The sequence below is a fragment of the Eschrichtius robustus genome, chromosome 14 (assembly GCF_028021215.1).
Source record: "Eschrichtius robustus isolate mEscRob2 chromosome 14, mEscRob2.pri, whole genome shotgun sequence".
Lineage (NCBI taxonomy): Eukaryota > Metazoa > Chordata > Mammalia > Artiodactyla > Eschrichtiidae > Eschrichtius > Eschrichtius robustus.
In genome coordinates, this window is record NC_090837.1 from 6938907 (window position 1) to 6966330 (window position 27424).

General features: G+C 45.2%; 1 protein-coding gene across 3 annotated transcripts; it reads left to right on the forward strand.

The window, feature by feature from the left end:
• The first annotated feature begins 4940 nt into the window (after positions 1-4940).
• On the forward strand, positions 4941-27355 carry RILPL2 (Rab interacting lysosomal protein like 2). 3 transcript variants are annotated; one of them, XM_068563443.1, is made up of 4 exons: positions 4941-5360; positions 12555-12706; positions 18606-18719; positions 20879-21420. In XM_068563443.1, exons 1-4 carry the CDS (start codon positions 5040-5042, stop codon positions 20970-20972), a joined length of 681 nt encoding a protein of 226 aa, XP_068419544.1. In that variant the 5' UTR covers positions 4941-5039; the 3' UTR covers positions 20973-21420. The 3 variants fall into 3 exon arrangements, with proteins under 3 accessions (XP_068419544.1, XP_068419545.1, XP_068419546.1); XM_068563444.1 differs by lacking the exon at positions 20879-21420 and adding an exon at positions 20487-20832; XM_068563445.1 differs by lacking the exon at positions 20879-21420 and adding an exon at positions 26848-27355 and having other exon boundaries at positions 4942-5360.
• The last annotated feature ends 69 nt before the right edge of the window (positions 27356-27424 follow it).

Consider the following 27424-nt stretch of genomic DNA (forward strand, 5'->3'; position numbering starts at 1 on the left):
CTACCTTTAAAAACCTTCCATTTGTACAGCTCCTCTGGAGCTCTTTTCTACTTGCTAGATGAGATGCTACCCAATTCATGAATCGTCAAATAAAGCCAAGGAGATCTTCAAATATACTCAGTTGAATTTTTTTTTTTTTTTTTTTTAATATTTATTTAGGGGCTTCCCTGGTGCAGTGGTTAAGAATCTGCCTGCCAATGCAGGGGACACGGGTTCAAGCCCTGGTCTGGGGAGATCCCACATGCCGCGAACCACCTAAGCCCGTGCGCCACAACTGCTGAGCCTGCGCTCTAGAGCCCGCGAGTCACAACTACCGAGCCCGCGTGCCTAGAGCCCGTGCTCCGCAACAAGAGAAGCCACCGCAACGAGAAGCCTGAGCACCGCAACGAAGAGCAGCCCCTGCTCGCCGCAACTAGAGAAAGCCCACGCGCAGCAACAAAGACCCAGTGCAGCCAAAACTAAAATAAATAAATTTAAAATATTTATTTATTTATTTAGTCTGCGCCGGGTCTTAGTTGTGGCTCGCGGGATCTTCATTGTGGCATGCGGGATCTTTAGTTGCGGCATGCGGACTTCTTAGTTGCGGCATGCATGCGGATCTAGTTCCCCGACCAGGGATCGAATCCAGGCCCCCTGCACTGGGAGCATGGAGTCTTACCCACTGGACCACCAGGGAAGTCCCGAATTTTGTTTTTTAACAGCTGTAATTCAGAATTGTTTTCGTAATTTCCCAACGGAGAGAGAAGGGTCATGATTATCTACCAACAGATTGTCCAATTCTATGAGGGATCTAAGAGTTAAGATCATTAATACTTGATAATAACAACCAGTGTCCACTGATGCTTATGATGTGCTGGACACTGGATGAGGCACTTTTCACGAATTATCTCATCTAATCCTCACACCAGTTTTGGGGAATACTTTATTTTTCCAAGTTGACTGTAGGAAATGGGGATTTGGAGATGAGAGAATTTGATCAAACTTACGTACCAGGAAGTAACAGCTATGAGGTTCAAGTCAAAGACTACTTAACTCCACAGCCCTGTTGGCTACTACATTACAGTCCTGGCACATAGTAGGCGCTCGGTAAATAAGCTGTCAAATGAATGAACAAAAGAATCTTTTTTTTTTTATATCAAAATCCTAGTTACTCAATGGAAGACACTTTGGCTTTTTAAAAGTGCGATTTACCAGGTTTCACTGTGTAACAAAGAAGGAAGGAAGATATGGTGCCTTAGAGGATGAATTTCTAGAGAAATTTCAAGGCAGAAGGAACTTTTGAAAAGGACAGTGGTGCAGAAGAGATTCATACCAGCAGCGGTGGCTGGGGATCCTGATGGTAAAAACTAAATGCAGCAACATTAAATTCTTTCTGATAAGCATTGCTCTGCGAAGGCTACATTCCAACAATGATGTTCGGTGGTTTTTAGTCTATTCACAGAGTTGTGCAACCATCACCACAATCTAATTTTAGAACATTTTCATCACCCCAAAAAGAAACCCTGTCTGCATTAGCACTCACTTCCCATCCCCCCCCCCCCCAGCTCTAGACAACCACTAATCTACTTTCTATCTATGGATTTGCTGTTGTGCACATTTCATGTAAATGGAATCATACAGTAGGTGGCCTTTGTGGCTGGCTGCTTTCACTCCGTAAAATGTTTTCAAGGTTCATCCACATTGTAGCATCTGTCAGTGCTTCATTCCTTACCTCCTTACCAGCACTTTATTGAGGTATAATTTACCTAAAGGAAATACACAGTGTTAAGCATACAGTTCCACAATATTTCACCTACGTATATACTCATGTGACCTTCACCAAGATCAAGATGTAGCCCATTTTCATCACCCCATAGAGTTTCCTCATATGTTAAAAGAAGGAAAACTGGTAAAGTACACATAAGATAAAATTTATTTTACAACCTTAACCATTTTTAAGTACAGTTCGGTAGTGTTAAGTACATTCATATTGTTGTGCAACCAAACTCCAGAACTTTTTCACCTTACAGAACTGAAACTCTATACCCACTAAACAACAACCCTCCATTCCCCCCTCCCCCCAGCCCCTGGCAACCACCATTCTACTTTCTGTTTCTATGAGTTTGTACACTAGATATCTCATATAAGTGAAATCATATAGTATTTATCTTTTGGTGACTGGCTTAGTATTTATTTATTTATTTTTGGCTGCATCAGGTCTTGGTTGCAGCTGCGGGATTTTTTTTTTTATTTTTATTTTTTTTTATGGCTGTGTTGGGTCTTCCTTGCTGTGCGCGGGTTTTCTCTAGTTGCGGCGAGCGGGGGCTACTCTTCGTCGCGGTGTGCGGGCTTCTCATTGCGGTGGCTTCTCTTGTTGCGGAGCACGGGCTCCAGGCGCGCAGGCTTCAGTAGTTGTGGCGCACGGGCTTAGTTGCTCCGCGGCATATGGGATCTTCCCCGACCAGGGCTCAAACCCGTGTCTCCTGCATTGGCAGGCGGATTCTTAACCACTGCGCCACCAGGGAAGTCCCTCATTTATTTATTTTCTTTAGTTTTTTGGCTGCATCGGGTCTTAATTGCGGCACGTGGGATCTTCATCGAGGCATGCGGGACCTTTTGTTGCAGTGCGCAGGCTTCTCTCTAGTTGTGGTGCTCCGGCTCCAGAGCACGTGGGCTCTGTAGTTTCCGGCACGCGGTCTCTCTCGTTGAGGCGCGCGAGCTCAATAGTTGTGGCGGCGGGCGGGCTTAGTTCCCCGACCAGGGATCGAACCCGCGTCCCCTGCGTTGGAAGGTGGATTCTTTACCACTGGACCACCAAGGAAGTCCCAAAAGATAATTTTACTTAAGTCAAACTGAGGATTATAACCCAAGAGACAGACTCTCAGAGGCTCTGAGAACTGTTCTGCCTATTAGAAGTCGAAGACACAGTCATAAACCTTTTTGAGACAAAGGATCATACATCAAAATGACATACTGACATTTTACATAAACTTCACCAGAGATACATAGTCCAGGTAAGCAAGCAATAAGTGACCATGACTCCCTACAGAGTTTGGAAAGAGTGCTAATCTTTTAAGCAGTTACATTGCTAGCATCAGAAGAAAGGGAAAAAAAAGTTGACCTTTGTGGTCAAGCAGGCATTCCCACCTTTGAGGAGGTCTGGTTAATGTATAATGCAAATGTACATTGCACATGAGAGAGGGAGGGAGGAGGCCCAAATGGACAGAGAGAGAATTTTATGTTTAAGTTTTCTTGTCCTGCCTTAAAATATAAATTTTATTTCATCAATGTAGTCCAGTTTATCTATTTTTTCTTTTGTTTCTTTTTCTGTGTTTTGTAAGGACTCATTGCCAAATCCATTGACATAAAGCTTTTCCACTATTTTTCTTCTTAGAGTTTTAACAGCTTTAGGCCTTTGATCCATTCTGAGTTAATTGTTGTATATGGTGTAAGGTAAGGTATGTCACACTTTAGCATGTGGGTATCCAATTTTCCCAACACCATTTGTTGATAAAACTATCCTTTCCCCAGTGAACAGTCTTGGCACCCTTGTTGAAAATAATTTGACCATGTTTGTGAGGGTTTCCTTCTGGACCTTCTCTTCCTTCATTCCTTTTTATGAGTGAATAATAGTCCATTGTATGGATATACCATATTATACTTATGGTAAGCATAAGATTTCTCCATATTTAATTACAGGGTGTCGTCAGGTCTGTGATTAATGGATTACTGAGCCCTTGCCCGGGGCCTTGTTTGATCATTAAAACATTGTACCATTGTACCCTCTGAAAATAGTGTCTGTTTTGTTTGTTTGCTTTTGGTTTGTCCACTCTCCATTTTGACTCCACAACTTCACTGTGGAGAAGATCTGGTACACCTACCACGAAGAAAACTGCCAATACATTCCTGGGAAAGACAAGCTCCATTGTTGGATTGTCTGCCTATGACTATTACAAACCCTGCATTAAATCTAAAATAACCCGTTTTGTAATCCACAGTGCTAATATTCTCAGTAATACCCTGTGTAGCTGCAGAATGTTTTCTAATTTCAAGGCAGTGATTTTTGTCTTATCTATTACTCCTCCTTCCCCAACCCAAGTGCCAAGCGTCTGGCACACAAGCTTAGTGTTTGTTGGAGGGAAGAATGCAGAATACCCGCTAACACTTTCTGAGCCTTTCCTAAGTGCTTTTTGTCAGTCATTGTCTCATGATCTCATATATTCCTCACAACAATCCTACTCCGTAGGTACGGTTATTTACACAGGAGTAAAGTGAGGCTCGGAGAAGTTAAGTAACTTGCGAAGGCCACACGCTGGTCAAGTGGAGGAACCCAGGAGAGAGCCAGGTGCATAGCGCAGGGAATCTCCATTTAACTGAGGGTCAGATGCCGCCGGTCCCGGTGACAATAGGCCTGGAAGCTCTGCGCAACACAGGCTTCTGGACTCCCGCGCGCTGCCACCAAGTGCTGTTTTCTGCTTTGCCGCAGGCTTCAGAAAATATTCTCAGAGACCGGATCTGCCTCCCCGTACCATGCAAATTCTATGGCTGGAAGACCTGAGTGCAGAAAGGGAAGAGTTGTGTGCTTTTTAGCCTCCTTCTCAGAATGCGGTGGAAACTCCGCCCCTGTCTCCGTGGAAACCCGGCTTCTGCGGTGGCTGTCACCAAGGGCGGAGCTGGGGTCGCTGCCCCTCCCCCTGTCTGCAACAGCTCTCGGGCTGGGAGCGATCACTGTCACCCCTTAACCTCTCTGTTCCTCTTCTCGGCGGCCCTCCCTTTCCCTTGTCCTTTCGTGCCTCAAATCACATCCTGGAGCCCGCACTCCCGCACGGGCCTCCGCTGGCACGGTGCACCCGGAGTCCCGGCCTGCGAGCTGCCCTGCGTGGCCTCCTCCTACAGCCCCTCTCCGGGCCCACCCCTCGGCTGCGCTGATTGGCTGCTCCTGCCCCGCCCTGAACAGGCTGGGTCCTTTACCCCGCGGAAAGTTTTCTGTGCCGCGAGGAAGCTGGACGTTCGGAGACTCCGAGAAAGCAGCTCCGGAGGCTGCAGAGGTCTGGGTGGCCATGGAGGAGCCCCCTTTGCGAGAGGAGGAAGAGGAGGAGGGGGACGAGGCTGGGCCCGAGGGGGCCCTGGGCAAGAGCCCCTTCCAGCTGACCGCCGAGGACGTATATGACATCTCCTACGTGATGGGCCGCGAGCTGATGGCCCTGGGCAGCGACCGCCGGGTGACACAGCTGCAGTTCAAGATCGTCCGCGTCCTGGAGATGCTGGAGACGCTGGTGAATGAGGGCAGCCTGACGGTGGAGGAGCTAAGAATGGAGCGGGACAACCTCCGGAAGGAGGTGGAGGGGCTGCGGAGAGAGGGCTCGGCGGCCGGCAGGGAGGTGAGTGCGGGGAGCGGCCACTGGCAGGGGGGGACGCTTTCTTCTCTTGAACATCCAAACCCCTCAAAACAAATCACTACGAGTATGCAGTCCTCAGATTAGAAGCGTTAAGATGGTTAACATTAATCGAGCACTTGCTTGGTGCTGGACCCTGTGCCGAGTGTGTTCTAAAGCAACGGCTTCCAGCATTTTTGACCAGGACCTTGAGCAGTGGTTCTCAAGCTTTAGCAGCCATCAAAATCACCTTGAGTGTTCGTTAAAACACAGATTGCCCGGCGCCAGCTGCAGAGTTTCTGATTCAGTAGGTCTGCAATGGGACCTGAGAATCCGCATTTCTCACAAGTTCCAAGGTGATGCTGATTCTCTTGGTCCAGGTTTCACACTTTGAGAATCTTTGTCCTAGAGTAAGAAATACTTTTTTAACCAAAGAGAAATTAGTACTTATGACCACAAAAAGATACATATAAGAATATTCAGGGCTTCCCTGGTGGTGCAGTGATTAAGAATCTGCCTGCCAATACAGGGGACACGGGTTTGAGCCCTGGTCCGGGAAGATTCCCACATGCCGCGGAGCAACTAAGCCCGTGCGCCACAACTACTGAGCCTGTGCTCTAGAGCCTGTGAGCCACAACTACTGAGCCCGCGAGCCGCAACTACTGAAGCCCGCACGCCTAGAGCCCGTGCTCCGCAACAAGAGAAGACACTGCAATGAGAAGCCCGTGCACCACAACGAAGAGTAGCCTCCACTCACCGCAACTAGAGAAAGCCCGCACACAGCAACAAAGACCCAACTCAGCCAAAAATTAATTAGTTAATTAATTCTTTTTAAAAAAAGAATATTTAAAGCAGCTTTATTCATAATTGTGCCAAACTGGAAACAATCCAAATGGAAAAGAGGAATCAGTTTTTTTAATTGTGGTATGTTCATATGATGGAATACTACACAACAATGAAAAAGAGCAGAGTAGTGATACACACAACTGCATGGATGAATCCTACAGATACTACATTGAGAGACAGAAGCCAGGTACAAAAGAGAGCGTCCTGCATGTGGAATTCAAGAACAGGCAAAATAATCTTTACTTATAGAAGACAGGTTGATGGTAGCCCTGGGATGGGATGGGAGGGAGCAGGAGGGAAATTTATAGAGAATTAATCCAGGTGTGGTTACATGGGTGTACACATATGGTAAAAATCGTCAAGCTATAAACTCAAGATTAGTGCATTTTTCTGTATATATGTTGTACCCCCATTTTACAAAATTACATTTTACATTGATATCCAGTATTGATGAAACAAAAGTTTCAACAATTTACCCTAACTCTCCCTTACTAAACATGATGTACAGTCATACTTTCCTATTCTATTTTTATGAATTTTTAAATTATTTTGCAACTCACTGAATTAATATCATGACTCACTAGTGAATCTCCAGCTACAGTTAAAAAAAAAAAAAAACTGCCCCAAGGGGATTATCTCATTTAATCCTCATACTATTATTATTCCCATTTTACAGAATGGAGGCATAGAACAGTTAAGTAATTTGCCTGAGGACTTAACAACGAGTAAGAGGTGGAGGCAGGATTTGAGCTCAGAGATGCTAGTCTTAACCACACTGTACTAAAATACAGACCTATGACCTTTCTTGTAGTAACATTTGATGAGTGACTGCACTGCGTGGGCTCTGGAGCTATGGCGCTAAATTAGACAAGGTCCCTGCCTTCACGGAGCTTCTCATCTAGTGGGAGAGGCAAGACACACAGACCTCCAAAACTAGACCACAGGATTACAAACTGAGAAGTATGCCGTGAAATGACAGCAGGAACTGGGTGGCTGAAACTCATAGGGAAGAGTGAGGGTTTCTGGTAGCTTCCTTGGTACTCTTTTATTTCACCTACTCATTGCTCACGGTGACAATTATATTTGTAGATAAGGTTCTTCTTTAGTATCCGTCATATGAGATGGTTGAGTGTCATGATTAGTAGCCTGACTTTTGAGATTCAAGGGCAGTTAAATGACTTGCCTAAGATCCCTCAGCTCACATTCTGTGCTCTTTTCCTGTCACCTCCAACTCCAGGCACAAGGATATGGAGAAAGCCCCATCACGGACCATGAACAGTGTGGTCTGCATGGCGGCCGGGTCATTTCCTGTCTGGGGCATAGCGGACAAGCTTCGTCAGCCAGCAGATGAGCTGGCACATTTTCCTCCCAAACTGTAGTCTTAAGAACAGGGGTGGGGCAAAAGGCAGAGAAAATGAATATTTAGTGTCACTAGACAGTTTATAAAAATATGCCCTAGTGTTTTTTTTTTTTCTTTCTTTCTTTCTTGTTTTTGTAGTTACCATTTTTAGTTGTGGTAGACATAAAATTTACCATCTTTTTAAGTGCAGAGTTCAGTGGCATTAAGTACTTTCACAGCCATTATTATGCAACCATCACCACCATCCTCTCCAGAACTCCTGTCTTGCGAAACTGAAGCTCTGTACCCACTAAACACTAACTCCAAATTCCCCCTCTCCCTCAAGCCTCTGGTAACTACTGTTCTACTTTCTGCCTACATGGATTTACCTATTCTAGGTACTTCATATAAGTAGAATCGGATAATCTTTGTCCTTTTGCCACTGGCTTATTTCACTTAATGTCCTCAAGGTTCTTCCATGTTGTGGCATGTGTCAGAATTTCCTTCCTTTCTAAGGCTGAATAATATTCCATTGTATGGATCCACCACAGTTTGTTTATCCATCTGTTGATGGACACTTGGGTTGCTTCCACCTCTTGACTTGTGTGAATAATGTTGCTATGAACGTGGATCTATAAATCTCTCTTTAAGTCCCTGCTTTCAAGACTTTTGGGTATATACCCAAAAGTGGAATTGCTGTATCACATGATAATTCTATTTTTAATTTTTAAAGGATCTGCCATTCAGTTTTTCATAGTGACCACACCATTTTACATTCCTACCAGAAATGCACAAGCGTTCCAATTTTTCCACATCCTTGCCAACACTTACTTTCTGTTTTGTTTGTTTGATTACAGTAGCCATCACAATGGGTATGAGAATAGTTTGTTTCCTTTCTTTTTTAAAAATTTAAGTTCAAAATTCAAGTGTTACAAAAGTGTTTGCCTTGGAAAAGCTCCCTCCCCATCTCTCTCCACCCCTAGCCACCACTTCCCCTCCCTGGAAAAAATTTAAATGATCAGTTTCTTAAAGTATCCAGAGATACTTTATGCAAACACAAGCAGATATGAATATATATTTCCGTTATTCACACAAATGGTATTATAATACATACCCCGTTCTGCCTCTTGCTTATTTTCACTTAACATGGCATGAAAGTTGTACTAAATCAGAACATAAAGAGCTTCCTCATCTTTTAATGGCTTTTGAAAACTTCCGTTGTACAGTATTATCAATTGCTCAACGTGAGGGTTCTTAACTTGGAGTTTTTGGAACCCCCCAAGAGGATCATGATTCTAATCCGCAAAATCTATGAACTTGCATGAGAAGAAATTGTATTTTTATTTTCACCAACCTCCATCTGAACTATAACACTTTCTTCAATTATGACTATAGACAACAAACCACAGTAATATTAGCAGTACCTGTGACAATCACCAATGGAAATCACAGATGTTTTCATATCCCATTACAGTGTAGTGCAGATCTCAAAACTTTATTTTCCTTCTGTATCTTATTAGACCTGTGGCTACGTTGTGTTATTTAATAAAGAAGCAGGTCTAGGAATCACAAATTTATTTTTAGAAGACTTTGATGAGTGTGTTATCTTAGTTGGTTTTCTTGGAATCCTATGCCTTTTATACATTTAAAATCATTATTTTGCGATGGAATCCATGTGGGCTTTACCAGGCTGCCGTAAGGGTCCACGGCACAAAAAAAAAAGGTTCAGAATCTCTGCTTTAACCAGTTTCCTATCAAAAGACCTTCATTTTCCATGGGCTTCCCTGGTGGCGCAGTGGTTGAGTGGTCTGCCTGCCAATGCAGGGGACACGGGTTCGAACCCTGGTCTGGGAAGATCCCACATGCCGCGGAGCAACTAGGCCCGTGAGCCACAATTACTGAGGCTGCGCGTCTGGAGCCTGTGCTCCACAACAAGAGAGGCCGCGATAATGAGAGGCCCCGCGCACCGCGATGAAGAGTGGCCCCCACTTGCCACAACTAGAGAAAGCCCTCGCACAGAAACGAAGACCCAACACAGCCATAAATAAATAAAATAAAATAGTGTTTAAAAAAAAAAAAAAAAAAAGACCTTCATTTTCCAATTGTTTGCTCCAACCTCATGCAACAGTGAATTACTCTGACCTATAGCAGTTGGCCCCCTGAGTATCTAGGGGAAGTGGATTCACTGGGTCAAAGGAAAGCCACACTGTAAGTTTTTTTGGTTTTTTTTTTTAATTAATTAATTAATTTATTTATGACTGCATTGGGTCTTCGTTGCTGCGTGCGGGCTTTCTCTAGTTGCGGCGAGTAGGGGCTACTCTTCGTTGTGGTGCGTGGGCTTCTCATTGCGGTGGCTTCTCCTGTTGCAGAGCATGGGCTCTAGGTGTGTGGGCTTCAGCAGTTTCAGCTTGCGGGCTCTAGAGCACAGGCTCAGTAGTTGTGGCGCACGGGCTTAGTTGCTCCGCAGCACGTGGGATCTTCCCGGACCAGGGCTCGAACCCGTGTCCCCTGCATTGGCAGGCGGATTCTCAACCACTGCGCCACCAGGGAAGTCCCCCACATTGGACGGTTTAATAAGTATTGTCAAGTTGCACTCCAAATGGGTTAAAGAGATTGGCTCCCTCTGCAATCAGTGAAGGTACCGGTTTCCCCACAGCTTTTACAAAACAGTGTGTTTTCAAACACGCTGATGTTTGTCAATCCGAGAGAAGGAATGTGGTCACTATTGCATTTCTCTTTATAGTGTGGCTTATTCTCTTTATCACCTGTAGAATATTCCAGAGTGTGGTTGTGCCTTTGTTTAACTAGACTTCTGCTAATGGACATTTAGGTTGTTTTCAAATATTTGCTTTATTTTAACTTTAGTTTGAAAAAATGTCAAACCTATGGAAGAGTTGCAAGATAAGTACAATGTCCACTTGTACACCTTTCACCTCAATTCAGGTGTTATATTCAGGTGTATGTATATATGTGTTTGTGTGTGTGTATAGTATGTCTTAAGAGATACACACTGAAGTATTATATACACACATATACATACATGTATATATGCACATATGTACTCATATTTAACAAATATTTATGTCTATACATTATTTACTCACTCAAAATCTTCAGACATTATGTTAGCTGCAGAATTAGTAAAAGATTAGGATCTTTCACCCTAAGTACTAAATACTTCAGTGTGTATCGCCTAAGACATATTGTTACATAACCACAATAAATGATCGAATTCAGGGGGAAAAGTTGGTAGAATACTAAGATCTAATATGCCATCCCTATTCAAAATTCATAATAATGTCCTTTATTGCATTTTTTTTTTCTGATGCAAGATCCAATGCAGGGTTATACGGTACCTTTAGGACGTATCTCTTTAGTCAGCTTTAGTCTGGAACAATTCCTCAGCTTTTCCTTGTCTTTCATGACCTTGACATTTTTGAAGATTGTATATCAGTTAGTCTGTAGAATGTCCTTCAGCTTGGGCTTGTTCTGATGTCTCCTCATGGTTAGATTCAAGTTATACATGTTTAGCAGGGATACCACTTAAGTGATGCTGTGTCCTTCTCGGTGCCTCGTATCAGGAGGCACCTGATTCAGTTTGTCGTTACTGGTGATGGTAACTTCTATCACTTGGTTAAGGTGGTGTCTGCAAGATTTCTGCACTGTAAGGGTGTCTTTATTCCCTTTGTAATGCATAAGTAGCCTATGGGAAAGTACTTTGAAACTGTGAAATATCCTGTTCCCCAACAAACTTTCACCCAAAAGTTTTAGGTCCATTCATTAGTCTTGCCTGAATCAATTATTACTGCATTGGTTGCAAAATGATGATTTTCTAACTCTGTCATCTTCTACACTTATTAATTGGCATTCTTCTGTAAAGTACAGATCCCCCTCCTCCTCTCCGGTATTAGTCCGAGTTCTCCAGAGAAATAGAACAATAGGAGATATAGATGTAGATATAGACACAGATGAGAATATTTATTATAGGAGTCGGCTCACGTGGTTATGGAGGCCGAGAAGGCCCACAATCTGCTGCCTGCAAGTTGTAGAATAAGGAAAGCCGGTGGTGTAATTCAGTCCAAGTCAGACGCCTTGTGTCAGGGGGCGGATGGTATAAGTCCTGGTCTAGGTCCAAAAGCCCAAGAACCAGGAACGTTGATGTACACTGTCCAAGGGCAGGAGAAGAAGGATGTCCTGCTCAAGCAGGGAGTGAATTCACCCTCTCTCCACCTTTTTGTTCTATTCAGGCCCTCAATGGATTGGATGATGCCCACCCGCACTGGGGAGGAGCCTCTGCTGTACTCAGCTCACCAAGTCAAATGCTAATCTCTTCCAGAAACACCTTCACAGACACACCCAGAAATAATGGGTTAACCAGCTATCTGGGCATCCCTTAGCCCAGTCAAGTTGACACATAAGATTAGCCATTACATCCCCATTAATTAGTTAATTAATTTAAATTTAAATTTTTATTTATTTTATTTTTTTGGCCACGCCGCTCAGCATGTGGGATCTTAGTTCCCCGACCAGGGATTGAACCCATGCCCCCTGCAGTGGAAGCTTGGAGTCCTAACCACTGGACCACCAGGGAATTCCCTAAATTAAAAATTTTAATTATGGATTCCTGAATCCTGTTTTTATTTGATGGGTTATTATCCATTCCTGTTACTATTCACGTGGATACTCAAGTCGTTCAGTTTGGCCAGTAGGAGTGCCTTCAAACTGTGTCCTTTTGATCTGTCTCCATCCCTTACACAATGGAATGTTCCAGACTCAACTTGGACTTTCCCTGTTCCAGCCCTGGACTCAGCTATTCTCCAAGGAGCCCTGGCTCCTTTCTTGGAGAATGGTACTCAGAATTCTTGCCTCTTTACCATCAACCAAACACTTCCAACAGGCAACGTCTCATCTCATCGGGTCCCTGGGAGTAGTAACAGAACAAGAGAATTTTCCTTTCTGGGATGGACAGTCCATCCTCATGAGGGAAACTGTATAAGTGATGTCTTTTCTTACAGGTGAACCTGGGACCAGACAAAATGGTGGTTGACCTGACAGATCCCAACCGACCACGCTTTACGCTACAGGAGCTGAGAGACGTGCTGCAGGAGCGCAACAAACTCAAGTCGCAGCTGCTGGTGGTGCAGGAAGAGCTGCAGTGCTATAAGAGGTGGGCTGTGCTGCCTGGGGCTCCTACACCACAGAGCAAGACACTGCCTAGAATTCCTTGATATGTGACATATCTGTTCTTATATTCATCCAATCTACTTATTGAAGACCCACTATATGCCAGACACTATTCCTGGCACTGGGGGTAGAGCAGGAACAAAAGAGAAAGTCCGTGCTAGTCTAGGGGGAAGACAGGCAATCAGCCAGGAAGCCTGCAATGAACACACAGGATAATGGTGGTGAATGCTGAAGAGAATGTAGATCAAGGTGACATGACAGAGAGCAGAGTGCTGGGGGGGGCCCTGCTTTAGACTGGGTGGTCAGGGAAGACCCCCCCTGAGGTGAATGACAAGAAGCAGCCAACCATGTAAAGATTTGGTTGCGCAAAAGTAGAACAAGAAGTGCAAAGGCCCTGAGGTAGGAACCCATTTGGCCAATTTAAGAGACCCACCATGGTGGAACTTGGAATGTGAGGTAGAGGATGGTCCAGAAGAGACCAAGGGGTGGCCTTTTTGGCCACAAGAAGGAGCTCTAGTTTTTGGTGTTTTTTTTAAATAAATTTATTTATGTATTTATTTTTGGCTGTGTTGGGTCTTCGTTGCTGTGCGTGGACTTTCTCTACTTGCAGTGAGCGGGAGATACTCTTCGTTGCAGTGTGCGGGCTTCTCATTGTTGTGTCTTCTCTTGTTGCGGAGCACGGGCTCTAGGCACGCAGGCTTCAGTAGTTGTGGCTTGCAGGCTCCTATAGAGCTCAGGCTCAGTAGTTGTGGCGCACGGGCTTAGTTGCTCTGCGGCATATGGGATCTTCCCGGGCCAGGGCTCAAACCTATGTCCCTTGCATTGGCAGGCAGATTCTTAACCACTGTGCCACCAGGGAAGCCCAGGAGCTCTAGTTTTATTGTAAGTGTAATGAGAAGATTTTGGGAAGTCTTAAGGGAATGACACAGTCTGATTTACTATTTTAAAAGATCAATGTGGTGATTTTGATAACTGAACAACTTGGTTATGTGAGAGAATGTCCTTGTTCTTTGGAAAGACACTTAAGCATTTAGGAGTGAGGGGGTAAGATGTCTCCAGTTTACTCTCAAGTGGTTCAGGGAGAAGATGGTTGCATGGGTGGATGGGTAGGTGGATCGGTGGATGGATGGATGGATGGGTAGGTAGATAGATACACGGATAAGCATTTGAGGGATCTGGGTAGATACATGGGAAGTTTCTGTACGAGTATTACACCTTTTCTCTAAGTTTGAAATTGTATAAAATTTAAAAGTTAAAAAAGATCACAATAATACTGGGTAGAGGAGGAACTGTAGGACAAGCAAGAGAGAAAATAAGGAAGCTGCTGACATAGCAGGTTTGGACTTTGCTTTATCCTTCTGCACCATGTTTCCCAAAATATTTTACTTTATGTAGGTATTTCTTCAAAAAGGGAGCCCTAGGGAGTTCCCTGGTGGTCCAGTGGTTAGGATTCGGCGCTTTCACTGCTGTGGCCCAGGTTCAGTCCCTGGTCGGGGAACTGAGTTCCCACAAGCCACACAGAGCGGCAAAAAGGAGCTCTGTGGTTGAATAATTCTGGGAAACACTGAGTTAAACAAAGCAGGTTTCCTTAGAGGCAGGAGAAGGAAAGATCAAGAGAATAAAAACATGGTGCTAGGACTTCCCTGGTGGTCCAGTGGTTAAGACTTCGAGCTCCCAATGCAGGGGCTGCAGGTTTGATCCCTGGTGGGGGAACTAAGATCCCACATGCCTCAGGGTGCCGCCAAAAAGTAAAAAACAAAACAAACAAAACGTAGTGCCAACTAATATTTATCAATGCTTACCATGTGCTAAGTGTATCCCGAGCATCATTTCAATTAGTGTTCACAGCAAGCCTATGAGTTAGGGTAATGTTATCCCCAAGAGGATCTAAGGGTCAGAGAGGTCAAGTACCTGCTTGAAGTCCCAGGGCTGGTGGTGGCAACCTTGAGACGTGAGGTCAGACAGCCTGACGTTAGAGCCTGAGCTTTTAATTATCATGCCACATTTGGACTTGGAAAGTTTGGAAGTAAGGAAATACTCTAATTCAAAACAAAACAAAGCCCCAATGATATTATTCTTTAAATTCATTCAATATGGCATCATTAAGAGAGCATCAAAGTAAAAATGTCCTAGGAAGCTACATCCAAAAGAGCTGAGGTCTGCCAACAGGAATTTAATTGTCTTCCTTCTGCTGAGGTTGGAACGATGTTAATGGAAAGACCTGTCTTCATCTCATTTAATAAGTACTCCAGACACGGTTAGTTAAAAAGAGGAACTGCTAGACTGCCTATGCCGTGAGCAGCTTGCTAGTGAATAAAGCAACACACGTTAGTTCCAGTTTTGAATTCCCAGAGAGCAACAGATGTGCACTTCCCATCTGGTACAGGCCAATAGACAGACAGCAGGATTCTGTTTAGTCTCCTGTGTTATATATTCTGGAGAAACCAGCATGTCAACTGAGGTGTTCTCTTAGCAACTGCATCAATTTGGAGGCCCAAGCTCATACTAATGATAGTTTTAACTGAAAGCAGATATGGTCGACTGTTTCCAAAGATGGTCACAACAGTTTTTCCCGTCCTGCATTCCTTTTTTTTTTTTTAATTAATTAATTAATTCATTTTATTTTTGGCTGCATTGGGTCTTTGTTGCTGCGCGCGGGCTTTCTCTAGTTGCAGCGAGCGGGGGCTACTCTTCGTTGCGGTGTGCGGGCTTCTCATTGCGGTGGCTTCTCTTGTTGAGGAGCACCAGCTCTAGGCGCGCGGGCTTCAGTAGTTGCGGCACACGGGCTCAGCAGCTGTGGTGCACGGGCTCTAGAGCGCTGGCTCAGTAGTTGTGGTGCACAGGCTTAGTCGCTCCATGGCATGTGGGATCTTCCCGGACCAGGGCTCGAACCCGTGTTCCCTGCATTGGCAGGCGGATTCTTAACCGCTGCGCCACCAGGGAAGTCCCCCTGCATTCCTTTTGCAATGAGACTTTTCCATTCCTCTCATCGGAGTAGAGGTAGAGTCTATTTTCCGTTCTCTTGAATCTGGATGGCCCTATGACTTGCTCTGACCAATCGAATGGTGGAAGTGATGCTGTTTGGCTTCCTAGGTTAAGGCTCTAAAAGGCCTAGCAGCTTCCATGTTTGTGCTCTCAGATTGCTGCCTTGAGACCACCATGCTATGAGGAAGCTCAAGGTAGTCACATGGAGAGGTCACATGAAGAAAAATGAAGGTGTCCCATATGACAGCCCCAGCTGCATCCAGCCCCCAGCTGATCCACCAACTGAATGCAGCCAGTTGAGAACCCCAAACTAGACCATCAGGAGAACCACCAAATCAACCATAAGAAATAGAGCTGGGCTTCCCTGGTGGCGCAGTGGTTGAGAATCTGCCTGCTAATGCAGGAGACACGGGTTCGAGCCCTGGTCTGGGAAGATCCCACATGCCGTGGAGCAACTAGGTCCGTGAGCCACAACTACTGAGCCTGCGCATCTGGAGCCTGTGCTCCGCAACAAGAGAGGCTGCGATAGTGAGAGGCCTGCGCACCGCGATGAAGAGTGGCCCCCACTTGCCACAACTAGAGAAAGCCCTTGCACAGAAAGGAAGACCCAACACAGCCATAAATAATTTAAAAATAAAAAAAAATAAAGGCAGGAAAAAAAAAAAAATAGAGCTATCATGAGAAGTCATAAATCATCATAGTTTTAAATCACTAAGTTTTAGGGTGTTAGGTAATGGTAGATAGTGGGAAAAGGTAATTTTTAGATGATTCTCATATGAATATTATTATAATTAATATATATAATAAAAATAGAAATAACAATATTAAGTAATAAGAGCCCACTCTTTGCAAAGAAAGAGAGAGGGGTAAATTCTGCTCTCTGACGTTCATACCTAAAGGGGCATCTCAGTCAGCTCCAGCTGCCATAACAAAACACCAGAGACTGGGTGGCTTAAACAATAGAAATTTTTTTTCTCACAGTTCTGGAGGCTAGAAGTCCAAGATCAAGGTGCCAGTATGGTTGGTTCTGGCTCTTCCTGGCTTGTAGACAGCTGCCTTCTTGCTGTGTCCTCAAATGGTGGGGAGAATGAGAGAGAGAGCAAGCCATCTGGTGTCTCTTCTTGCAAGGGCACTAATCCCATCATGAGGGCCCACCCTCGTGACCTCATGTAAACCTAAGTGTCTTCCAAAGGTCCCATCTTCAAATACCATAACATTAAGGGTTAGGGCGTCAACATATGAATTCAGTCTGTAGTAAGGGGAAAATTGATGCCTGTAGCATGGACATAAATTTACCAGTAGGTACCACAACAAAATACCTAAGTGGATCTAATGAGCTTACTGGGTCAGACATTTTTTTAAAAAATATTAATTAATTTATTTATTTGGCTGCATCAGGTCTTAGTTGCAGCACGTGGGCTCTCTAGTTGTGGCGCCTTGGCTTAGTTGCCCCACAACATGTGGGGTCTTAGTTCCCCGACCAGGGATCGAACCTGCATCCCCTGCATTGGAAGGCAGATTATTTTTTAATTTTTTAATATTTTTAAAATTAATTAATTAATTAATTAATTAATTATGTCTGCATTGGGTCTTTGTTGCTGCACGCGGGCTTTCTTTAGTTGCGGCGAGCAGGGGCTACTCTTCATTGCAATGCGCAGGCTTCTCATTGCGGTGGCTTCTCTTGTTCTCATTGTTCATGGGCTCCAGGTGCGTGAGCTTCAGTAATTGTGGCATGGGGGCTCAGTAGTTGTGGCTCGCGGGCTCCAGAGCGCAGACTCAGTAGTTGTGGTGCACGGGCTTAGTTGCTCCACGGCATGTGGGATCTTCCCGGACCAGGACTCGAACCTGTGTCCCCTGCATTGGCAGGCGATTCTTAACCACTCCGCCACCAGGGAAGTCCCATGGAAGGCGGATTCTTAACCACTGGACCACCAAGGAAGTCCCTGGGTCAGACTTTGAAATGCTTCACTGTGGTCAGGCTTCTTTCGATTGCAGGTGACAGAGATCCAATTCAAACTAGCTTAAGCACAAAAGGGAGTTTTATTGGCTCACATAGCTGGGAAGGATCCTGGAATTGGTCTCAGAAATAAAGAAAAAACTGCAACTAAGGCCTCAGGGTTGGAATCAGGGACTGTGTGCCTCTTTCTTTCCTCTTTGCTTCCCTTTTTTGGCCTTATTATCTTGTATTAAAGACAGGCCTTCTCTGAATCTTAGGAAGCATGGCTGCTGGCAATCAGCAAGTGAGAGAGAATAGCCTTCTTCCAAGTTCCGTACATCAAATCCAGGGAAATACTCTAGCCCTCTTTGGGTCACCTGACCTAAATATCTTATTGATCAATATCAATCTAGGTCTTATCACCATCTGACTTACTATATATTTTTAAATTTTACTTATTTATTTGTTTCTTGACTGTTTTCTTCCCCAATGGGATATAAATTGCATGAGAGAAGATATTTTATCTATTTTGTTAATTGCTATATCTATATACATTGGTACAATATGTAGCTTAATAATATTTGTTGAACGAATGAATGAATTCCATTCATTATCTCGCTTAATCCCTCAATCCTAGGAATTAGGTACTTTCATTATCCTTATTTTACTAATTAGGAAATCAAGGGTTAAGTTAGAGGATTTATACATGGTTATATTTCTAGCAACTGGAGAAGCTTAAAGTACCAGCCAATGGAATTAGCCAAGGGAAAGAAAGAAGAGGTGTCAACAGTGGAAAGGTGGAAGGAAGATTCTAATCATCTGAGTCAGAATGTCTAACTGTAGCATTTTCATTGATAATATTATTAATATAATAATAATTATTAAGAACCTTCACTTTCAGAGCTGCACAGATAAGAGATCTTCAATAAAACAACCCAAGTATTTGTCTCCTTTTTCCTAGTGGCCTGATCCCAGCAAGAGAAGGCCCAGGAGGAAGAAGAGAAAAAGATGCTCTGGTTACCAGGGCCAGCAATGCCAGCAGTAACAAGGAGGAGAAGACAATCATAAGGAAGCTGTAAGTCACCTGGCTGCCCCCTGTTGCCACTAAATAATCACTAAAGGAAGGAGTGCGGGTGAGAGGGGGAGGTCCTGCTCTCCTGGTGGTGGTCTTGCAGCTGATATGAAAACTCATTGCTGGTGTATTATAATATCTGCCAGGCAGTAGTGTAAGCACTTAACATATATTAATTCATTGACTCTTCACAGTGACCCTATAAGGTAGGAACTATTATAATCCCCAACTTACAGATGGGGAAGTAAATACCAAGAAGTAAAGTCACGTACCCAAGGTCACACAGATAGTAAATAGTGAAGTCAGGATTTGAACCCAAGGAAGTCCAGATTCTACACTCTACTGCCTCCCTATGATATAATAACAATAACCAAATAATAATAATATTACAACCACAAGAAAAACACAGAAACAATAATTATTGGGGTTTAAGGGGACTAGTTCATCACCAACTTTGGAGGACCCTGGGTCTCCCAATGCTGGGACCCATAATGCAGTGTCCTCTGAATACTCCCCTCGTGTTCATGCACCATTGTTAATCCCTTGTTTCTTTAGTTGCTGTGCCTCAAACCATAGAGTGTGGGACACTAGTTAAAATTCAGATTCTCAGATATCAAGTCATTGGTTCTAGGATGAGGCCCAGAAATCTGGATTTTTACTAAATTCCCAGACAGTTCTGATGTGGGGAGCCCTTGGACCACACCTTGAGATGTGCCTTTTCTGTCTACAGATGTCAGTACAATTAGGCACACCTTTCCTCCACCCCATGCTGAAACAAGCAGCTGGTTTGCCTTGGTTGCTTTGAGAATGTCTGGCCTGGTGACAGTTTATCAGCTCCTGGTCTTTTGGATCGAAAGTGAGAAACAGCCTCGATCAGGGATCTCAAACTAGAAAGCCTACGGGGGCCGAGCACTTAATGTGGATGCGTGATGGGGCTGTGGGGTGGAGTAGGGGACAGTTGCCCCTCAGCTCTGTCTGGCCTAGGAATAACATGTTACCAGACCTTCTGCTTCTTGAGTGAAGCCGAGAAGCCGGATTTGTTCATGGAATCTGATTTCCAAATGCCGGCAAATAATTTAAGATTAAAAACAAAGACTGTACGATCCAAATGACCCACCATCGCAGGCTGCATCAGGTCCTAGGCTGCCATCTGACTCTTGCTCCATTATTCCTGCCTCTCAGGGAGGGCTGAGGGGACCTCATTTTCTTCCATTCATTCGGTCATTAGTCAGTCAACAAACCCTCACTGAGTCTATATTGTGCACCAGGTGTGGTGCTCACGCTGGGGGTGCTGCAGTGACCTATTTTGCAAGGACTTTGCGGACTCCAATTTCACAGGGAAATAATTTTGAGGGATCAGAGATTCTGAGTTACCTTCCAGGGCAGGTTTAATTAAGATGCCTTTGTTTCAAGAGAGAGGAGAAAATTTTTTTTTTCTTTTTCTCTTTTTGGATCTCAGGAACATAGGGTTGCGTTAGCGAGTCTCAGCTCATGGCATAATGCACCTCATTGTGAGCGTAAGACCCCTTTCTTCTTGGTTTTATTTGTTCCCTCTTTATCCCCATCCCCCATTCCCATTCTGCTTCCCAGCTCCCCTCCCCCTCAGCCAGTCTCATATGGGTATTTATTTACCGTGTTCTAAAACTTGTATATTGTCTTTTGTGGATGTATTTTCAATAGTAACTGATATTTTGTTTAACACTTCATTCTGTTTCCTAGTATTGTTTTTTTTTCTTCACTAAACACTGTTGTCGTTTTCTTTTTTATCAGGCACTCTTTTTTTTTAGAAAAAAAAATATGTATTTAAAAATTTGTTTGGCTGCACCGTGGCATGAGGGATCTTAGTTCCCCGACCAGGGATGGAACCTGTGCCCCTTGCAGTGGAAGCGCAGAGTCCTAACCACTGGAATCCCAGGGAATTCCCTCAGGCACTCTTTTTTAAATTTTAATAATATATTTTACTAACCCAACACATCCAAAATATTATCATTTCAACGTGTGATCACTATAAAACATTATTAATGAGATATTTTACATTTTTTTTTTAAATAGTAAGCCCTTGAAATCTGATGTGTATTTTACACTGACAGCACATTTCAGTTAAGACTTGTTATGGGGCTTCTCTGGTGGTGCAGTGGTTGAGAATCTGCCTGCCAATGCAGGGGGCACGGGTTCGAGCCCTGGTCTGGGAAGATCCCACATGCCACAGAGCAACTAAGCCCGTGCGCCACAACTACTGAAGCCCACACGCCCTAGAGCCCGTGCTCTGCAACAAGAGAAGCCACTGCAATGAGAAGCCTGTGCACCGCAACGAAGAGTAGGCCCCGCTCACCGCAACTAGAGGAAGCCCGTGGGCAGCAATGAAGACCCAACACAGCCAAAAATAAATATAATTAATTAATTAATTTTTAAAAAAAGACTCAGGGCTTCCCTGGTGGCGCAGCGGTTGAGAATCTGCCTGCCAACGCAGGGGACACGGGTTCGAGCCCTGGTCTGGGAAGATCACACATGCCGCGGAGCAGCTAGGCCCATGAGCCACAATTACTGAGCCTACGCGTCTGGAGCCTGTGCTCCGCAACAAGAGAGGCCGTGATAGTGAGAGGCCCGCGCACCGTGATGAAGAGTGGCCCCCGCTTGCCACAACTAGAGGAAGCCCTCGCACAGAAACGAAGACCCAACACAACCATAAATAAATAAATAAACAAATACTTTAAAAAAAAGACTTGTTATGTTTCAAGGGCTCAAAAGGCATGTGTAGCTAGTGGCCGCTGTATTGGACAGCATAGCTTTAGCCGATATATGGTCAGATGCTTTGGGCTTTGAGAACTGAGTTTGAATGATCTTTTTTTTTTTTTAGTGTTTTTTATTTTAATCATACCTAACATAAAATTTACCATTTTAATTATTTTTTTAAAAATTGAGGTATAGTTGGACTTCCCCGGTGGTCCAGTGGTTAAGACTCCACGCTTCCAATGCAGGGGCTGCAGGTTCGATCCCTGGTCAGGGAACTAAGATCCTGTATGCCATGGGGCGCAGCCAAAAATAATAATAAAAAAAAAATTTAAAAAAAAATTGAAGTACAGTTGATTTATAATATTGTATTAGTTTCAGGTATACAGCAAAGCGATTCAGTTATATGTATATATTCTTTTTCAGATTCTTTTCCATTATAGGTTATTACAAGATATTGAATATAGTTCCCTGTGCTGTACAGTAGGTCCTTGTTGTTTATCTATTTTATATACAGTAGTTTGTATCTGTTAATCCCAAACACCTAATTTAATTGATCCCTCCCCGCCACTTCCCCTTTGGTCACCATAGGATTGTTTTCTCTGTCTGTGAGACCATTTTAATCACTTTTTTTTTTAGACTGTTGCATTCATTCATTCATTCATTCATTCATTCATTTATTTATTTATTTATGGCTGTGTTGGGTCTTGGTTTCTGTGCGAGGGCTTTCTCCAGTTGCGGCAAGCGGGGGCCACTCTTCATCGCGGTGCGCGGGCCTCTCACTATCGCAGCCTCTCTTGTTGCGACGCACAGGCTCCAGACGCGCAGGCTCAGTAGTTGTGGCTCACGGGCCTAGTTGCTCCGCGGCATGTGGGATCTTCCCAGACCAGGGCTCGAACCCGTGTCCCCTGCATTGGCAGGCAGATTCTCAACCACTGCACCACCAGGGAAGCCCCCATTTTAATCACTTGTAAGTGTACAATTCAGTCACATTAAATGCATGAAGATCCTGTGCATCCACCACCACTATCCATTTCCAGAACTGTTCCGTCATCCTGTCCCGAAACCCTGTCCCCATTAACGATTAACTCTTCCGTTCCCCTCCTCCAGCCCCTGGCACCCACCACTCTACTTTCGGTCTCTATGCACCTGACTACCCTGGGGACCTCACAGAAGTGGAGACATGCAGTATTTGTCCTTTCATGACTGGCTTATGTGATTAGCGTAATGTCTTCAGGTTCATCCATGTTGCACCATGTGTCAGAATTTCTTTCATCCTTAAGGCCCAGTGATAGTCCATGGTATGTATAGACCACATTCGATTTATCCATTCATCTGCTGATGGACATTAAGCAGCTTGTTTTTTTAAAAAATTTATTTATTTATTTATTTATTTTTATTTATTTATTTATTGGCTGCGTTGCGTCTTCGTTGCTGTGCGCGGGCTTTCTCTAGTTGTGGTGAGCGGGGTCTCCTCTTCGTTGTGGTACGCGGGCTTCTCATTGCAGTGGCTTCTCTTGTTGGGCAGCATGGGCTCTAGGAGCCCGGGCTTCAGTAGTTGCAGCACGTGGGCTCAGTAGTTGTGGCTCGCAGGTTCTAGATCACAGGCTGAGTAGTTGTAGCACATGGGCTTAGTTGCTCCGTGGCATGTGGGATCTTCCTGGACCAGGGCTCGAACCTGTGTCCCCTGCATTGGCAGGCAGATTCTTAACCACTGCGCCACCAGGGAAGTCCCCATTAAGCAGTTTTTAAGAGCTGTCCATATAGCAGTGTAGACATCCAACTTGTTTCTGACCCCAGCGATGGGATCGCAGGTTGCCTCCCCAACTGTAGAAAGTGCTGCAGTGAATATCTCCATGCTTATTCATGTCCTCTCATGGACCTGGGTGTGAATTTCCCAGGGATATATACCCAGGAGTGATATTGCAGGGCCATGGGGCCTATCCTCCTGGGTTCTTGCTTATCAAGAAACAAAGGCTCACGCAAAAGCAGTGACTGAAAAGATTTAAAGAAGGGACATTTTACAGATGTGGGAACAGAGATATGGGATGGAGAAGCATCCTGGGGCAGGCAACAGAGGGGCGAGGGGAGGGAGCTGTGAGGGAAGGGGGAGAGTCAGAAAGGCATGTGGCCTTCAGAAGAGGAACACGCAGTAGCTAGTGAAACAAAGCCTGGCAGGGACACAGCCGGGAGTGAATGCCCGCACCTGTCTCTCCTCCCACCCTCCCCGCGCGTGCAGGTGCTTCCCATTGGCTGAGCCCAGCCGGAAGCTAGAGGATAAGGGAGCTTGTTGAGATCCCCCACAGAGCTCAGCCTCCTGGAGCGGAGAGCAGGCTGGAGAAGGGAGGGGATGCTTCTGCGGGGTCAAACAGCCCACAGAGTGCGCGTCTACTTAGTTCAGTTAAGTATTACCAGGCTTTCTTGAATGGCTGCATGAAACAGCTTTATCAGACAAGACCACCTGAAACCACATTTACTTACTCTTCCAACAAATACTTATTGAGAGCCTACCATGTGCCAGGCACTGATCTAGGTGCTGGGGATACAGTGAGCAAGATGGAGTCCTTGCCCTCATGGTGCTTACATTCCAATAGGGGAGGCAGAGAGTGAACCGGTCAGGAAATGTACTAACGGGACAGTTTCAGATGGCCCTACCTGTGCTGAAGACCATTAAATAGGGTGCTGAGAGAGAGGTTGATCAGGAGCTGCTTTTTTTTTTAAGTTATTTTTGGCCGCGCCACACGACTTATGGGATCTTAGTTCCCCAAACAGGGATCAAATGCGAGCCCTGGGCAGTGAAAGCGCAGAGTCCTAACCACTGGACCACCAGGAAGTTCCCGATAGGGAGCTACTTTATATTTGGGGAGTCCTGGAAGACTTCTATGAAAAGGCAACATTCAAGCTGAGCCCTGGAAGGCCATAATGACCTGAGTTTTCCCTGACTTCCTGGCAGAGGGAACAGCAGGTGTAAAGGCCAGAGGCTGGAGAGAGCTTGTGCAACAGAGATCATGGTGGCTGGAGCAGCAAAGAGAAGGGAGGTGAGGCTGGAGAAGGGGAGGGAGCGGGTCATTCGGGGCCAAGTGGATCCCGGTGACGACTTTGGGTTTCATTCTAAGTGCTTTGGAAAGACCTTGGAAGGTTTTAAGCTGGGGAGTGACATGTCCATATTCACCTATAAAAAGCTCACTCTGGCTGCTTTGTGAAGAAGGGTTGAGGGGACAAAGTAGGGCCAGTGGGAGTGTTTCTTCCCCAAGAAAGGGTCTCCTGAGGTAAGATAATGAATGAAAGAGCATCTCCACCCTACAGCAGGTGTCTGATCTGAAGGTGTTTATTTGGGACATTCATTGGCTGAGGATCTCACTGTAAACAAGGCTTCCAGACCCATAAGCTACTGGTTTCTCTTTTTTTTTAAAAAAATATTTATTTATTTATTTTATTTTTGGCTGTGTCGGTCTTAGTTGCGGTATTCGGAATCTTTTTGCGGCATGCGAGATCCTCTGCTGAGGCTCACGGGCTTCTCTCTGGCTGTGGCCCGTGTGCTCAGTAGTTGCGACACACGTGGGCTTAGTTGCCCCGCAGCATGTGGGATCTTAGTTCCCTGACCAGGGATCGAACCCGTGTCCCCTGCACCAGAAGGCGGATTCTTAACCAACCACTGAACCACCAGGGAAGTCCCCATAAGCTACTGGTTTCTTTCTGCCTCTTCTAGGGGAGTTCTTTGGGTTACTTAATTGGAGTTTGAGGCTGATATGGCAAAAATACAGTGTTTGTCAGCCAGCCTGAGGACACAGGTTTAAAGAGTGTGAGGCCACAGTTTCATGATCAGACAAGATTATCGAGCTAATGGAATGAATGAGTGAATGAATGAATGAACGACTCTCCGAAGAAGTAAGTCATGCTGAGAAGGATTTTTGTCTTTGTCCTGAGGACAGTGGGGAGCCATGCAGGGTTTAAGCTGAGGAGTGACTTAGCTCTGCACAGTGACGCGGTCATTCTGGCTGCCGCATGAGTGGACTGTGGGGGGAGGGGAGGCTGTTATGCTCCTCATGGTGGCTTGTCTTGCGGGTGGCAGTGGAGGAGATGAGAGGTGGTGGGATGAGAACATATCTGGGGCATGATGACTAAAGTATAGCAGGTGGGCTGAGGGGAGAGGAGTTGAGAACAACTCCCGGTTGCTGGCTTGAATGACTGGGTGGGGGAAGATGACGTTTCCTGAGACAGGGAAGTGGGGTTGGCGGGGTATGCGCAGGCTCAGGGGGAGGGTGGCTGAGCCCTAGCGCCTGTGTCCGCACGTGAGTCAAGGGCTCGTCCCTGCCATTGCTGGCAGAGCTGCTAGCGGTGCTCAAGAGGTTTGTCTTTGACTGGAAGCAAGAGCCCGTATCCCCATCACTGACTTTTCAGCCCACCAGCCATCTTTGCATCTTTCCTACAACTGGAAATAGCATTGACACTGTACTTTGTGTCACTGTACTTTGATCAACCCCAGATGTCATTCCTTTTTTTAAAAAATTAATTAATTTATTTATTTTTGGCTGTGTTGGGTCTTTGTTGCTGCGCTGGCTTTTCTCTAGTTGCGGCGAGCGGGGGCTACTCTTCATTGCGGTGTGCGGGCTTTTCATTGCGGTGGCTTCTCTTGTTGCGGAGCACAGCCTGTAGGCGCACGGGCTTCAGTAGTTGTGGCTCGCGGGCTCTAGAGTGCAGGCTCAGTAGTTGTGGCACACGGGCTTAGTTGCTCCCCAGCATGTGGGATCTTCCCAGACCAGGGGTAGAACCTGTGTCCCCTGCGTTGGCGGGCAGATTCTTATCCACTGCGCCACCAGGGAAGCCCCCAGATGTCATTCTTCCTTTTCAAAACTTTGCATGAGGGGGACTGAAAGTTTGTTACTCATGCCTCAGGGGATATCTTTATATGTTTTATCTGTTATATCCAAGAACTTGCATGTTACTCTTTCTTCATTGCAAATATCTATTTTATAATTGTAGGTACCATTGAGAAGTTATCACTTCCTCTACAATAAAAACCACTTAAAATTAGAAATTAAAAAAAAAAAAAAGGTTCCAGACTCCATCTGTCAGTCTAGCACAGTAGTTATGTGGGCTCTGGGCCCAAGTCCCAGTGGTTCTAAGATATGCTGTGTGACCTTGGGCCTGTTACTTAACCTCCCATAACCTCAGTTTGCTCATCTATAAAATGGGGGTATTGATTGTACTCACCTCCTCATGTTGTTATGAGTTTGAAATGAGCTAGTAGATGGAAAGCCCTGGAACAGTGCCTGTCCCATAATGAGCCCCAAGGAAATGGCCTGCAAGAGCTGCTGACAGATTTTGCAGGAGGTTCTGCACCTCCCGCTTCAGAACTCGCTCTGTTCCCTCTGACCCACCCCTCTCTCTCTCCACCCAGGTTCTCTTTCCGGTCAGGGAAGCAGACATAGATCTGAGGCCATGGCTCAGTTCTCAGAAGACGACTTCAAAAATCATCTCTCAGTGCCAGCACGTACCCACTGCACTTGCTCCTTTGTTTCCCCTCAAAGCCGTCTGAGGAGGAACGGGTGCCTCACCGGCTGCAGAACTGAACAACCCTGACGGCTGGGCCAGGGCGAGTGAAGCGGCACAAAGAAATCGAGAAAGCAGAAGGAAAGCGAAACGGGGCCACCTGCAGCCCCACTTCAACCCCCCAAGAGGCCCCCAGCGTGTGGATGTGCTTTCTGCTTCTCAGGGCTCACAAACGACCCAGGTCTTTACTGCGTAGCTGCGAAATACACCAGCCCAAATTGGGGTGGGGAGAAGAGGATGCAGGAAAATCTGGTATGGACTTGGCAGCGATGACTTCACTGATATTTAGTGACTATTTGATTTTGCTAACGTGACTTTCTTTACATGATTTTTTTATTAAAGTAAAATGACTTTTACACCTTCTGTGTTTTAGAGTGGCCTCTTAGAGTTACGTGACCTTGTGTAAGTTACTTCAGCTTTTTGGA